The following is a 15,485-nucleotide window of genomic DNA, read 5'->3' as shown; positions in this document are numbered from 1 at the left end:
CCAGGCCACCATATCTAGCACCATCACCGACTTCATCAATTCCCACGCCCTGCCCGACCAAGCTTCCAACCTCATCGTTCCCCAGCCCCGCACGGCCCGTTTTTACCTTCTCCCCAAAATCCACAAACCCGGCTCTCCCGGCAGACCCATTGTCTCTGCTTGTTCGTGCCCCACCGAACTCATCTCCACATACCTTGACTCCATACTATCCCCCTTGGTCAAATCCCTTCCCACCTATGTTCTAGACACCTCAGACACTCTCCAGCCACCTCCGCGCATTCCACTCTCTAGGCCCTCACCCCCTCATCTTCACCATGGATGTCCAGTCACTCTACACCTCCATCCCCCACCAGGATGGCCTCAAAGCCCTCCGGTTCTTCCTCGACCAGAGGAGCAACCTATACCCAGCCACTGCGGAGTTGGTCCTCACCCTCAACAACTTTATGTTTGATTCCTCCCATTTCCTCCAAACACAAGGCGTAGCTATGGGCACACGCATGGGCCCCAGCTACGCCTGCCTCTTTGTCGGGTACGTTGAACAATCCTTGTTCAATACGTACCAGGGCCCCATCCCCGACCTCTACCTCCGTTACATTGACGACTGCTTTGGGGCCACCTCCTGCACCCACACACAACTGACTGACTTCACCACCAACTTCCATCCGGCACTCCAATACACCTGGACCATTTCCAACACTTCTCTACCATTCCTTGACCTCACCATCTCCATCGCAGGGGACAGACTTCTGACCGACATGCACTACAAACCAACTGACTCACATGGCTATCTGGACTACACGTCTTCCCACCCTGCCCCCTGTAAAGACTCCATCCCCTACTCCTAATTCCTCCGCCTACGCCGCATTTGTTGATCATGGGGAACAAGGATATGGGGGACCAATTGAATAACTACTTTGGTTCCGTCTTCACTAAGGAAGACATAAATAATCTGCCGGAAATAGCAAGGGACCGCGGGTCAAAGGAGATAGAGGAACTGAGTGAAATCCAGGTTAGTCGGGAAGTGGTGTTGGGTAATTTGAATGGATTAAAGGCCGATAAATCCCCAGGGCCAGATAGGCTGCATCCCAGAGTACTTAAGGAAGTAGCTCCAGAAATAGTGGATGCATTAGTAATAATCTTTCAAAACTCTTTAGATTCTGGAGTAGTTCCTGAGGATTGGCGGGTAGCAAACGTAACCCCACTTTTTAAGAAGGGAGGGAGAGAGAAAACGGGGAATTACAGACCAGTTAGTCTAACATCGGTAGTGGGGAAACTGCTAGAGTCAGTTATTAAAGATGGGATAGCAGCACATTTGGAAAGTGGTGAAATCATTCGACAAAGTCAGCATGGATTTACGAAAGGTAAATCATGTCTGACGAATCTTATAGAATGTTTCGAGGATGTAACTAGTAGAGTGGATAGGGGAGAACCAGTGGATGTGTTGTATCTGGACTTTCAGAAGGCTTTCGACAAGGTCCCACATAAGAGATTAGTATACAAACTTAAAGCACACGGTATTGGGGGTTCAGTATTGATGTGGATAGAGAACTGGCTGGCAAACAGGAAGCAAAGAGTAGGAGTAAACGGGTCCTTTTCACAATGGCAGGCAGTGACTAGTGGGGTACCGCAAGGCTCAGTGCTGGGACCCCAGCTATTTACAATTTATATTAATGATCTGGATGAGGGAATTGAAGGCAACATCTCCAAGTTTGCGGATGACACTAAGCTGGGGGGCAGTGTTAGCTGTGAGGAGGATGCTAGGAGACTGCAAGGTGACTTGGATAGGCTGGGTGAGTGGGCAAATGTTTGGCAGATGCAGTATAATGTGGATAAATGTGAGGTTATCCACTTTGGTGGCAAAAACAGGAAAGCAGACTATTATCTAAATAGTGTCCGATTAGGAAAAGGGGAGATGCAGCGAGACCTGGGTGTCATGGTACACCAGTCATTGAAAGTAGGCATGCAGGTGCAGCAGGCAGTGAAGAAAGCGAATGGTATGTTAGCTTTCATAGCAAAAGGATTTGAGTATAGAAGCAGGGAGGTTCTACTGCAGTTGTACAGGGTCTTGGTGAGACCACACCTGGAGTATTGCGTACAGTTTTGGTCTCCAAATCTGAGGAAGGACATTATAGCCATAGAGGGAGTGTAGAGAAGGTTCACCAGACTGATTCCTGGGATGTCAGGACTTTCATATGAAGAAAGACTGGATAGACTTGGCTTATACTCGCTAGAATTTAGGAGATTGAGAGGGGATCTTATAGAAACGTACAAAATTCTTATGGGGTTGGACAGGCTAGATGCAGGAAGATTGTTCCCGATGTTGGGGAAGTCCAGAACAAGGGGTCACAGCTTAAGGATAAGGGGGAAATCCTTTAGGACCGAGATGAGAAGAAACCTTTTCACACAGAGAGTGGTGAATCTCTGGAACTCTCTGCCACAGAGGGTAGTTGAGGCCAGTTCATTGGCTATATTTAAGAGGGAGTTAGATGTGGCCCTTGTGGCTAAAGGGATCAGGGGGTATGGAGAGAAGGCAGGTACGGGATACTGAGTTGGATGATCAGCCATGATCATATTGAATGGCGGTGCAGGCTCGAAGGGCCGAATGGCCTACTCCTGCACCTATTTTCTATGTATCTATGTATCTGCTCCCAGGATGAGACGTTCCGCACCAGGGCATCGGAAATGTCCTCGTTCTTCAGGGAACGGGGATTCCCCTCCGCCACCATAGATGAGGCTCGCACCAGGGTCTCATCCATCCTCCGCAACACTGCTCTCTCTCCCCATCCCCGCACTCGCAACAAGGGCAGAGTCCCCCTAGTCCTCACCTTTCACCCCACCAGCATCTTCTTGAACGCTCTATTAGAACAGCTTGGCACGCAGGTTTCCTATTACCACAGCTCCTCTACAGTACAGAATTATAAAACTTCAGTTTATTCACAACCCAAAAAAGTCAGGCCAATCTTTTCCTTAATAGAATATTTTACACTTCAATTATTTCATAACCAGAATATTCTCATTCCCTCCTTTTATTGATTTTAATAACACTACAGTCCTTGGTTAGTACACAGCAAAGGCTTCAGGCATTTCAGTACATATATGAATACAATGATCAGCAGTACAGTAGATCCATAGTGAATTATGATTCCTCCAAACATGCTAAATGGCCACCATTCTCCACCTTTATTAAAGTTATGCATCTCTTCCCCTACCTCTGTCATCTTCTTTACATCTCTGGTGATATGTGCTGCTAAATCTATAATATTAGATTCATCGGTGGAGCATTCCTGCCCTATTATAGCAAAGGTCCCTCCTATTCTGCAGGGCTATTGGACAAAATGCAACCATTTCAGCCATCATGGATGAGACGGCCTTTTGCTTGTAAGTTAAGGCAAGGCAAAGCAAGGCAAGGCAAGTTTATTTGTATAGCACCTTTCAACAACAAGGTAATTCAAAGTGCTTTACATAAAACATTAAAAGCATTGGAAAGAAACATATAAAATGACATTTAGATGTAAAACGATTATTAGATTATTCAGATAAAATAATTACAAAATTAAAAGCAATCAAATGAAATATTTAAAATAGAATAAAACCAGGAATAGAAGTTACAGTGCAGTATAGGTAATTAATAAATTGTTTACTGAAAGGCAGCAGCAAACAGAAAAGTCTTCAGTCTAGATTTAAAAGAGCTGAGAGTTGCAGCAGACCTGTAGTTTTCTGGGAGTTCCAGATATGTGGTGCATAAAAACTAAATGCTGCCTCTCCATGTTTAGTTCTGACTCTGGGGACACAGAGCAGACCTGTCCCAGACGATCTGAGAGGTCTGGGTGGTTCGTAGCTAAGCAGAAGATCAGAAATGTATTTAATGTAGGTTAAGGCGTCCGCAGTTTCATTAACTAATTTCTCCTATACAGAGGTCATATTAATCAATTCCCGTGATAGATGGGCTGTCCCGTAAAGTGGGAAGGCAATCATCCAGAAATCCTCAGACTCCGATATACTTAGTTTATCCCTCATGGGGGATATACAATTCAGTTAGATGTTACACAACTCGCATGTGAGGGACAACAAAAGCCAAATAACAGCATCCCCTTCAGTTGTAGGTTGGCGTGATCAACCTTTCCCAGTTGTGCTTATCCCCAGGTGGCATACCAGGTAACGATGGGTATGCCCAGGATCCACACACAAAATACATCCCATTTATTGGACACAGCGGCCATGAGCATTAATCTTGGTACAGGTGCTGTTCCCTATGTATACCCTGTTTCCTTTTTTGTCACAATACCAGGTGGTACTAACTGGGCTCTGGGGGAAATCCACTGATTTTAAGCCGTGGTCTCATTTACCTTCCATCCTGACTTAAACGAGGAAGTATACCATCCTTTAAATATGGGTCCTTGAGCTTGCTATTCAGAAGGCATCCACTAGTTGCTGATTTATTGCGAAAACAATGTAAGGCCAGAATCTCAGTAAGGTTAAGGGGTATTCCTCCTCCACCATTATATGCGATGTGCGTACACAACCAGGATACACTTAATGCAAATGGGAAATTAAAAACTCATAAACAAAACAGATTATTTCCCCAAGTCCGGTCCATCTTGGCCAACCCCAGAATAAATAGGAGGGTCAATAACCCCATTGTCCTTTCTTGGTTCTTTGATCCGTTTACAGTCAATCAGATGTATCCTCCTCACGGCGGTTGATGTTGTTGGTAGCACCTGGTACAGTCCCTTTCAACACAGTCCCAATTTATTTTGATCCCAGTACCATATGTACGTTGTCTGATAGAATGGACTTGTCCCTGTGTTCAACGAGTAGTGGCTTCTGTGACTCTCAATCCGGGGAGTGCAGACCTGGCAGGGCATGGGTTAATTGCTGTGCATATGTAATTAATTCATCGCTGAGGACCTGTAGGTTAGTCCATAGCGTCATAGCTTGTCCTGTTATCAATTCAAAAGGTGTTAACCATGACACCCAAATGCAACGAGACCTGGGTGTCATGGTACACCAGTCATTGAAAGTAGTCATGCAGGTGCAGCAGGCAGTGAAGAAAGTGAATGGTATGTTAGCATTCATAGCAAAAGGATTTGAGTATAGGAGCAGGGAGGTTCTACTGCAGTTGTACAGGGTCTTGGTGAGACCACACCTGGAGTATTGCATACAGTTTTGGTCTCCTAATCTGAGGAAGGACATTCTTGTCATAGAGGGAGTAAAGAAAGACTGGATATACTCGGCTTGTACTCGCTAGAATTTAGAATATTGAGGGGGGATCTTATGGAAACTTACAAAATTCTTAAGCGGTTGGACAGGCTGGATGCAGGAAGATTGTTCCCAATGTTGGGGAAGTCCAGAACAAGGGGTCACAGTTTAAGGATAAAGGGGAAATCTTTTAGGACTGAGATGAGAAAAACATTTTTTACACAGAGTGGTGAATCTCTGGAATTCTCTGCCACAGAATGTAGTTGAGGCCAGTTCATTGGCTATATTTAAGAGGGAGTTAGATGTGGCCCTTGTGGCTAAAGGGATCAGGGGGTATGGAGAGAAGGCAGGTACAGGATACTGAGTTGGATGATCAGCCATGATCATATTGAATGGCGGTGCAAGCTCGAAGGGCCGAATGGCCTACTCCTGCACCTATTTTCTATGTTTCTAACCCTGTTTCTCATCCAACCCCATACGCAATTATGACAAACCATTTTAGTTTGCTCTATCCAATTGCCAACTACTTTCCCAGTAGCAAAAATCTCAACGATCCCTACTCTTCCCGTGCTTCTCTGCCTCTGCTTTCCAATCCTCAATTCTCTTTTTCCATTTCTTTCCCGCGTCTCTTTCCCATATCAACATCTCTACTCTTTTAATCGTATCTGCATTCCATGTTCCTCCTACTGGCCAGGATTCATTTTAATTTTAGGATTTAAATAACATTTGTTGCACAGGCGTGTACCCCTGTCACTTTAGTCCAAATTGTTACCAATTATTGCAGTGTCTTTTAACAGTTTCTTAATTGCGAACAACAGGCTTTCTCCCTGCGGAGCCAATCACCGACTGCTTTCCTAATTATCCAAATTATTCCCCATAGCTGCGAGTCTCTCTCTGCCCAGCTACTTTGTGAACGACAAACTTTTTTAGTTTGCAAAGCCAATCACCGACTACATTCCTGGTAGCAATATACCTTACCGACTGCTCTCCTAGTAGCAAAACCCCTTACCAACTGCGTTCCTAGTAGCAATACCTCTTACCGACTACTTTCCTAGTAGCAAATTACACATTTAAGACAAACCTTTTTAGTTTGCCATGCCCAATCACCGACTACTCTCTTGGTAGCAAAAACATACTAATTTATGACAAACCATTTTAGTTTGCTCTATCCATATGCCAACTACTTTCCCAGCAGCAAAGTTCTCAATACAGTTGATCTTACCTTCATTGTCTGCATCTAAGGATTTCGGCAGGGAACCAAATCAACCCACTACGAAGGACCTAAGTTTTCTCAGGAGCTTCTTCGGGAGGTCGGTGTCAAGGTGTTTGGGCTGAATGGCCTACTCCTGCACCTGTTGTCTATTGTCTATTGCAAACACACCAAGGTTCCTTTAGTTTGAAGATTCCCATTATAACAATACAATCGACAATAGGTTGAGAAGTAGGCCATTCAGCCCTTAGAGCCAGCACCTCCATTCAATATCATAATGGCTGATCATCCACAATCAGTACCCCGTTCCTGCTCACTCCCCATATCCCTTGATTCCGTTAGCCCTACAGGCTAAATCTAACTCTCTTAAACATCCAATGAATTGGCCTGCACTGCCTTCTGTGGGAGTGAATTCCACAGCTTCACAACTCTCTAGGTGAAAAGTTTTTCCTCATCTCAGTCCTAAATGGTTGACACCTTGTTCTTAAACTGTGGCCCCTGGGATCTGTTTTGGGGGAAGGGTGAACTGTACAAAAGGGACGGGTTGCACCTTAACAGGAGGGGGAACCAGCATTCTGTCAGGCAGATGCTGGAATGAGAACTTCTTCAAAGTCAGGCAGGCAGGTTTGCCACTGCCACACGGGTGGATTCAAACTAAATAGTCGGGGGTGGGGGTTTAAATTGAGATATAATGATGAAGTTAAAGGGAAAGAGAGTATAAAAGTAAAAGTTAAAGACTAAATTTAAAGAATTAATAGGGATAGGAGAGTATGGCCAAATGAAATGGGAATCGATGTGAAAGGTGAGGTGAGTAATGGATCAAAAGTACAAGAATGCATGATATATAAGTAGATGAGCTTGAGGCTCAGTTAGAAACTGGCAAGTATGATGTTGTGGGAATTACTGAGACATGGCTGCAAGAGGGCCAGGGCTGGGAAGTGAATATTCAAGGGTATACCTCCTATCGAAAAGACAGACAGGTGGGCAGAGGGGGTGGGGTAGCTCTGTTGATGAGGAATGAAGGTAGACTGGGAAAATCAGGTTGGTACTGGACCCCAAGAAAGGGAGTTTGTGGAGTGCCTCCGTGATGGATTCTTAGAACAGCTTGTATTGGAGCCTACCAGGGAGAAGGCAATTCTGGATTTAGTGTTATGTAATGAACTGGATTAGATAAAGGAACTCGAGGTAAAGGAGCCATTAGGATGTAGTGACCATAATATAATAAGTTTTAATCTACAATTTGAGAGGGAGAAGGGAAAATTGGAAGTGTCATGATGGAGGAGATGGTTTGGAGTTGACTGGAAAGATAACCTGGCAGGGATGACAGTGGAACAACAATGGCAGGTATTTCTGTGAATAATATTTCTGGTGCAGGATCAATTCTTTCCCAAGAGGAAGAAGGATTTCAAGGGGAGTAAGGGGCGACTGTGGCTGACAAGGGAAGTCAAGGAGAGTATACAAATAAAAGAGAAGCAGAATATAGTAAAGATGAGTGGGAAGCCAGAGGATTGGGCAACTTTCAAAGAGCAACGGAAGATAACTAAAAAGGCAATACGGGGAGAAAAGATGAGGTATGAAGGTAAGCTAGCCAAGAATATAAAGGAGGATATTAAAAGCTTCTTTAGGTATGCAAAGAGAAAAAAAATAGCTAAGAGCAAAGTTGGATCCTTGAAGACCGAAAAAGGTATTGACCCTCTGTGTTCCTCTCCTGCAGGGTTTAGGAGCCGTTGCTGTGGACGGAGAGACGGGAACGTGAGCGGTCATTGAGGGCAGCCAGGGTGCCGTTGAGCCCCCCCCAATGTGCGGGCTGAGCTTCAAAGGGGCTGAGCTTCGATGGAGGACCACATGATGGGGCACAACAAGGAGAAGCGTTATGAGTGCGACGTGTGTGGCAAGGCCTGGCAAACCCCGAGTGAGGTGGAGACCCACCGGCGGGTGCACACAGGAGAACGCCCCTTCGACTGCTCGGAGTGCGGCAAGAGCTTCACCAGCTGCACCAACCTGCTGCGGCACAACCGCGTGCACTCTGGCGAGAGGCCCTTCACCTGCTCCGACTGCGGCAAGAGCTTCAAGATGATGAATCACCTGAAGATGCACCGCCGGGTGCACACGGGCGAGAAGCCCTTCAGCTGCTCCACCTGCGGCAAGAGCTTTGCTCGGTTGATGGCGCTGCAGGAGCACCGGCGGGTGCACACGGGCGAGAAGCCCTATGGCTGCTCCACCTGCGGCAAGAGCTTTGCCCGGTCGACGGGGCTATTGCAGCACCGGCGGGTGCACAGCAGTGAGCGCCCCTTCACCTGCTCCGACTGCGGCAAAGGCTTTAAGTCGTCTACACACCTGTTGATGCACAGGCGCATGCACACCGGGGAGCGGCCCTACACCTGCAGCGACTGCGGCAAGGGCTTCACCCAGTCGTCGGGGCTGCTGCATCACCGGCGGGTGCACAGCAGTGAGCGGCCCTTCACCTGCTCCGACTGCGGCAAAGGCTTCAAGTCGTCCACGGACCTGAAGTTGCACAGGCGCCTGCACACCGGGGAGCGGCCCTACACCTGTTCCGACTGCGGCAAGGGCTTCACCCGCTCCAGCAACCTGCTGCAGCACCAGTACACCCACACCAGCGAGCGTCCCTACACCTGCACCCAGTGCGGCAAGGGTTTCACCCACTCCACCAGCCTGCTGTCCCACCAGCGCACCCACACCGGTGAGCGCCCCTTCACTTGTGCCCAGTGCGGCAAGGGCTTCACCCAGTCCAGTCGCCTGCTGTCCCACCAGCGCACCCACACTGGTGAGCGACCCTTCACCTGTGCCCATTGCAGCAAGGTCTTCACCCAGTCCAGCACCCTGCTGCAGCACCAACGCATCCACACCGGCGAGCGCCCCTACACCTGCATCCAGTGCGGCAAGGGCTTCTCTAGCTCCACCAGGCTGCTGGAGCACCAGTCCACCCACACGGGCGAACGTCCCTACACCTGCGCCCAGTGCGGCAAGGGCTTCACCCAGTCCAGTCGCCTGCTGGTGCACCAGCGCACCCACACCGGCGAGCACCCCTACACCTGCGCCCAGTGCGGCAAGGGCTTCACCCATCCTAGTCACCTGCTGGTGCATCAGCGCACCCACACCGGCGAGCGCCCGTTCACCTGCGCCAAGTGCGGCAAGGGCTTCACCCAATCCAGCAACCTGATTTCCCACCAGCGCACCCACACCGGCGAACGACCCTTCACCTGCTCCCAGTGCGGCAAGGGCTTCACCCAGTCCAGTCACCTGCTGGAGCACCAGCGCACCCACACGGGCGAGCGCCCCTACACCTGCACCCAGTGTGGCAAGGGTTTCACCCGCTCCTTGAAGCTGCTGTCCCACCAGTGGGTGCACGCCAGCGACCGTCCCTTACCCAGCCCCGTGTGTGGAGAGCACTTTGCCATGGCCTCCCACGCCCCGTCTCACCAGCACGTGCACACCAGTGGCTAGCCCTACGACTGTCCGTACTGCGGTGAGGAGTTTGACTGCTCGCGGGAGTTGCGGCAGCACCGGCCGGCCCACGCCGGCGAGCTGCTGTTTCTACTACGGCAAGCGGGGGCTGCGGCTGCACCAGCGGATACACACCAGAGAGAGACCCTTTATGTGCGCTGAGTGTGGCAAAGGTTTCGCCCGCATGTCCAGCCTGTGGCAGCACCGGCGTACTCACAGCGGTGAGCATCCCTCTCCCTGCCCGTCCTGTGGTAAAGGCTTTGCCTGCTTTGACCACCTACTAGTCTACATTGGCCAGCGCCCCTTCACCTGCCCGCTCTGTGGCAAGGCCTTTGCTCGCTCCTCCAGCCTGCTGGCACACAGCCACGTGGATAGGCGCTGTTTCAGTAAACACAAAATGCTGGCAGGAATGGGTAACGTTTCGGGTTGAGTCCCTTCTCTGTCTCGACCCGGAACATCACGCATTCCTCTCCAGAGATGCTGTCTATCCTGCTGAGTTATTCCAGCACTTTGTGTTCTTTTTTATAAACCAGCATCTGCAGTTCCTTGTTTTTAAACTATTCTGGTTAACCATATCTGCACCTTCCCCAAAGCCTCCACATCAGTCCTGCAGAGTCTACCCCCGCCCCACACTCTCCCTCCACCATACCAGACAACTTGTCTGATTTTATCATATTTTTTCTGTTTTTTTAAGTTAAAAAAGTGTGAAAAATCGAAACAGTATGATTTTGAAATGGTAAGGGGAAAAAATGGAAACAAAAATATATTGCGATATCAGCAAACCCTTTTGGAGAATAAGCAACATTCAAACTATAGATGGCATTATCAACCTAGAACGTACATGGGCGTGCGGGTTCGGCGCCTCAGTCGTGGCGAAGATGGCGGTGCCTCTCCTGTTTTCGGACTCTCCTGCTGCAGCTTCACCTCCTCCTCCTCATCGTCGGCTGGGTAGCGCCCGCCGACTTGCCGACCCGCCGTTTCAAATACAAATACAGCTTCAAGGTCAAAGATGATTTCCTTCCATTTAGGTTCTGAGGTACCTGATCATGTTTATTTGTCAAGAAACATTGGCTGTTCCACTGATGGGTCAGGTGATGTTTGAATGGGCTGCTGGGTTGTTTGGTAGATGCCTTTGTCCTTTAGCTGTTTACTCTCTGTTTCTGTGTACTGTTGGGGCATCCTGAAAATTCCTCAACTTTCAATAGTCATAGCCAATTGGTACAATTTTTCACAGATGCTTTGAGCTTTTCCTCTTTGCATGTGATCTCTTTCTCTTGGCATTACTGGGAATTTAATTTATGTTTATGATTCTGGTGTTGGGCAGATAACTGTTTGGCATTTTGAATGGAGCTGACTGAGTGTAATCATGGCTTTGTTGCTGAGGATGCTGGCCTGGGAAAGGGTACTGATGTTGGAATTGGAAGATTTGTATTTGTATTGTTCCAGTGCCTTGAAATGCCCATATTTGGTAGATTGCATCTCTCAAAAGAAGACAGGAGGCAGTGATTACTGCTGCTTAGTAGGCTGTGACTCTGAGGCCCTGTTCTTTAAATACTCTTTTTGTCAATTGACAAGAGATGATGATGAATTTTATCATTGGGGCCAATCTTTGGAAAGTGAACCAACATGTCACACATATGACCAGAGTAAGATTCTTCATTTTCAAATGTTGGCAGGTATGCTCCACTCTATCCCCCCCCACTCGTACACAAATTCTCTCCACCCCACCCTCCCATGACCCTCTCCTCTCTCACTCCCTGTCTCTCTCACACACACCTTCGAAACCCCTTCCCTCCAGTGCCTCCTCCACGTAGAAATAAATAGCTTCCCCCTCCCCGTCTCCTCCGTCCCTCTCCCCCACCCCCTCTCTGTCCCTCTCACACACTCCCTCTTGTTCTCTCTCAGACACTCCCTCTTTCTCACACTTCCTCTCATACACACACACACGCATTCCTGCTCTCATACACACTCACATTCTCACACACACCCTCTCTCTTGCTCTCACACATTCTCACTCTCTCACACTCTCTCTCTTACACTCTCTGTCACACTCCCTCTCTCTGTCACACATGCTCTCTCTCACACATATGCTCTTTCTCTCACGCACTCTCTCTCTCCCTGTATCTAGACTAGGTGTGAATTTCACCCTACACTTTTAGGTCGAGACCCTTCTGGGCTTGCAGGCTTGAGTTGGAGGGAGAGGTTTGATAGGCTGGGACTTTATTGATTGGGCGGGGGAGGTTGAGGGGGGACATTATTCAGGTGTATAAGATCATGAGGGGCACGGATAAAGTGAACACTCTGTCTTATCCCCAGGGTGGAGGATTCTAAAACTAGAGCGCACAGGCTTAAGGTGAGGGGAGAGATTTAAGAGGGACCTCAGGGGTACCATTTTCACACAGAGGGTATTCTGTATCTGGAACAAGCTGCCAGAGGAAGCGATAGAAGCGGCAACAATAACAAATTGGAAAAGACACCTTGACCATATATGGATAGGAAGAGTTGTGAGAAATCAGATTGAGTTTAGTTTATTCTCACGTGTACCGAGGTGCAGTGAAAAGCTTTTGTTGCGTGCTAACCAGTCAGTGGAAAGATGATACAAGATTACATAGAAAATAGGTGCAGGAGGAGACCATTCGGCCCCTCGAATCAGCACCGCCATTCAATATTATCATGGCTGATCATCCACAATCAGTAACTCGTTCCTGCCTTCTCCCCACACCGCTAGCCCCAAGAGCACTATCTAACTATTTTAAATTCTACCAGTGAATTGGCCTCCACTGCCTTCTGTGGCAGAGAATTCCACAAATTCACAACTCTCTGGGTGAAAAAGATTTTGTAAATGGCCTCCACTTTATTCTTAGACTGTGGCCCCTGGTTCTGGACTCCCCCAACACTGGGAACATTTTCCCTGCATCTAGCCTGTCCAGTCCTTTATAATTTTGTATGTTTAAACTAAATAGTAGGGGGCAGGGGATTGACACATGATTACGATCAATCTCTCTACAATGATTAAGGGAATAATGGGAATAACGTTTAGTGCAAGATAAAGCCAGTAAAGTCCGATCAAAGACACCCCGAGGGTCTCCAATGAGGGGTTTATGTGTGAGTTTCGCTGCAGCAAGTAAGTTTATAGGCCAAGTATTTACATACAAGGAATTTGCCTTGGTGCTCTGCCCACAAGTAACAACATGACATACAGTGACAGTTACAAATGACCCAGAAAACACTAAACATTAATAATAATAAAACATTAATGATAAAACACCATTGATCAAGCATGTGAACCAACAAAATACCAGATCAAAGGGAGACTACAGATTTTTGAATGTTGAGTAGAGCAGCTACTCGTGGATAAAAAGTTTTTATGTCTGGCTGTGGCAGCTTTGACAGTCCGGAGTCGCCTTCCAGAGGGAAGTGATTCAAAGAGTTTGTGGTCAGGGTGAGAGGGGTCAGAGATGATCTTCCCGCTCGCTTCCTGGCCCTGTAACAATGTGATAATGCTGGTCTCAGAGTGTATGCCAGTCAAACACAGTTGTGACAGCACCCTTCCTCCCAGCAGTATTGCCCTTCACTCTGATTGCCCTCACTATCACACGACTGAATCCTCCCACTTGCCGGACCTGCCCTTATCTGCAAACAGCCTTCCCCTCCCAGCAGCTCTGCCAGTTCCTGCCTAAGCTCCCCTAAATTGCCATGAACATATTTATACAGTTAGAGCACAAAGGCAGGCCCTTCGGCCCAACTCAACCATGATGGGCAAGTTGTGTAACTGAGCTTGTCCCACAAGACCACGTTTGGCCCACATTTCTCAGTTAGTTTAGTTTTGTTTATTGTCACGTGTACAAAGGTGAAAAACATTTGTTGCGTGCTAACCAGTCCGGGGAGAGACAATACATGATTACTAGAGCCAGGATTTTGCAATAAATGCCATGTGCCTTTACATACCTTTTTGGGTGATTTCACCAGGATAATGCCTATATCATGATCGAGTGCCTAAATCGGCCTTTTTTTGCTAAAAGGTTGTGCTATTTTCTCTAGTTGTACCGTGATTACAATGACGTTTTCTATGTTAACACGTTAATATTAATGTTATTATTAACGTGTTAATATAGTATAACTTACACAAAAACTTCCACCACCAGGGAAAAACCATGGGCGCCACCGTCGGTCGTTCATTCGTTCATGCCGCTGCCCGCTGGTTCCGACTTCTCCAAGATCTATTTAAGAAAGAACTGCAGATGCTGGAAAAATCGAAGGTGGACAAAAAATGCTGGAGAAACTCAGCTGGTGAGGCAGCATCTATGGAGAGAAGGAATAGGCGACGTTTCGGGTCGAGCCCCTTCTTCGGACTGATGTGGGGGGGTGGGTGGGGGGGGAAAGCAAGAGGCGGAGACAATGGGACTAGGAGAGCTGAGATGGGGAGGGGAGGAGTGAGAAGAAAATGGCTATCTAAAATTAGAGGTCAATGTTGATACCGCTGGGGTTTAGACCACACAAGCAAAATACCCAAGCTTGTCTCCTCACTACATTTACTGCTGGCTCCAGTTACAAAACTGAGTTTGAGTGATCTGTGCAAGGCTTTCACTGATGCTGGAATTCCACTGTGGAAATTGGAAAACAAATCCCTGAGGTTTTTTAGAGAAATACACAGAGGAACTGTCATATGAGGAAAGATTGAAAAGACTAGGCTTGTATTCACTCGAGTTTAGAAGGATGAGGGGGGGTTTGTATAGAAACATAAGATTACAAAAGGACTGGACAAGCTAGATGCAGGAAAAATGTTCCCAATGTTGGGCGAGTCCAGAACCAGGGACCACAGTCTTAGAAGAAAGGGGAGGTCATTTAAGACTGAGGTGAGAACATTTATTTTCACCCAGAGAGTTGTGAATTTATGGAATTCCCTGCCACAGAGGGCAGTGGAGGACAAGTCACTGGATGGATTTAAGAGAGAGTTAGATAGAGCTCTAGGGGTTAGTGGAGTCAAGGGATATGGGGAGAAGGCAGGCATGGGTTATTGATAGGGGACGATCAGCCATGATCACAATGGATGGAGGTGCTGGCTCGAAGGGCCGAATGGCCTCCTCCTGCACCTATTTTCTATGGTTCTATGAGCATATACCAAGTGAGTCATCATTACGGAAAAATGTTGACAGCAACTTCAACATTGTTGTGCAGAAAATTAGAGATTAAGTTGTATGCAACAAAATATGGATCTCAATAGATGAGAGAACCGATGCTGTGGGGAGTTATGTTGCCAGTGGTCATCGGTACACTGGAGGCAGGTCAACCATCAAAGGAGTTGACATCGGAAGTATTGGAGAAGCCAAACAGTTCAACTATTGCTCAGTTGTTTACATCTTTACTTGTTGCACTTCGGCCGGAAGGTATAAAACACGAGAATGTTCTTCTGTTTGTGACAGTTTTATTCCGCAAAATGTTGCATTTGACATGCTTAACTCAACGTCATAGAATTGCCAAGCATATACGTGGCTTGTTTTCAAATGTTGATCGCCTAGTTTGCAATGTCAAGAAAATCTTCCTCAAAACACCGTGTGCAGTTGTTCAAGGAAATGGTACACGAGATTCTGCTACCTCCACAGCCCATTTT

At 47.5% G+C, this 15,485-nt stretch overlaps 2 protein-coding genes across 2 annotated transcripts in view; one reads left to right on the top strand and one right to left on the bottom strand.

Moving 5' to 3' along the window:
• The window catches only part of LOC116982908 (zinc finger protein 229-like), a 968,520-nt gene that overhangs the window by 615,755 nt on the left and 337,280 nt on the right, over positions 1-15,485 (bottom strand). The window lies entirely within an intron of this gene.
• On the top strand, positions 8,374-10,163 carry LOC116982951 (zinc finger protein 271-like). Its single transcript, XM_033036492.1, has one exon. It carries the CDS (start codon positions 8,483-8,485, stop codon positions 9,872-9,874), a length of 1,392 nt encoding a protein of 463 aa, XP_032892383.1. The 5' UTR covers positions 8,374-8,482; the 3' UTR covers positions 9,875-10,163.

This window comes from Amblyraja radiata, chromosome 1 (assembly GCF_010909765.2).
Source record: "Amblyraja radiata isolate CabotCenter1 chromosome 1, sAmbRad1.1.pri, whole genome shotgun sequence".
Classification (NCBI taxonomy): Eukaryota; Metazoa; Chordata; class Chondrichthyes; order Rajiformes; family Rajidae; genus Amblyraja; species Amblyraja radiata.
The sequence above is the reverse complement of the archived record's forward strand: the minus strand, read 5'-3'. Positions and strand labels throughout refer to the sequence as shown.

Coding starts and splice junctions, on each gene's coding strand:
- LOC116982951 (XM_033036492.1), top strand. CDS start 8,483: ATGATGAATCACCTGAAGATGCACCGCCGGGTGCACACGGGCGAGAAG.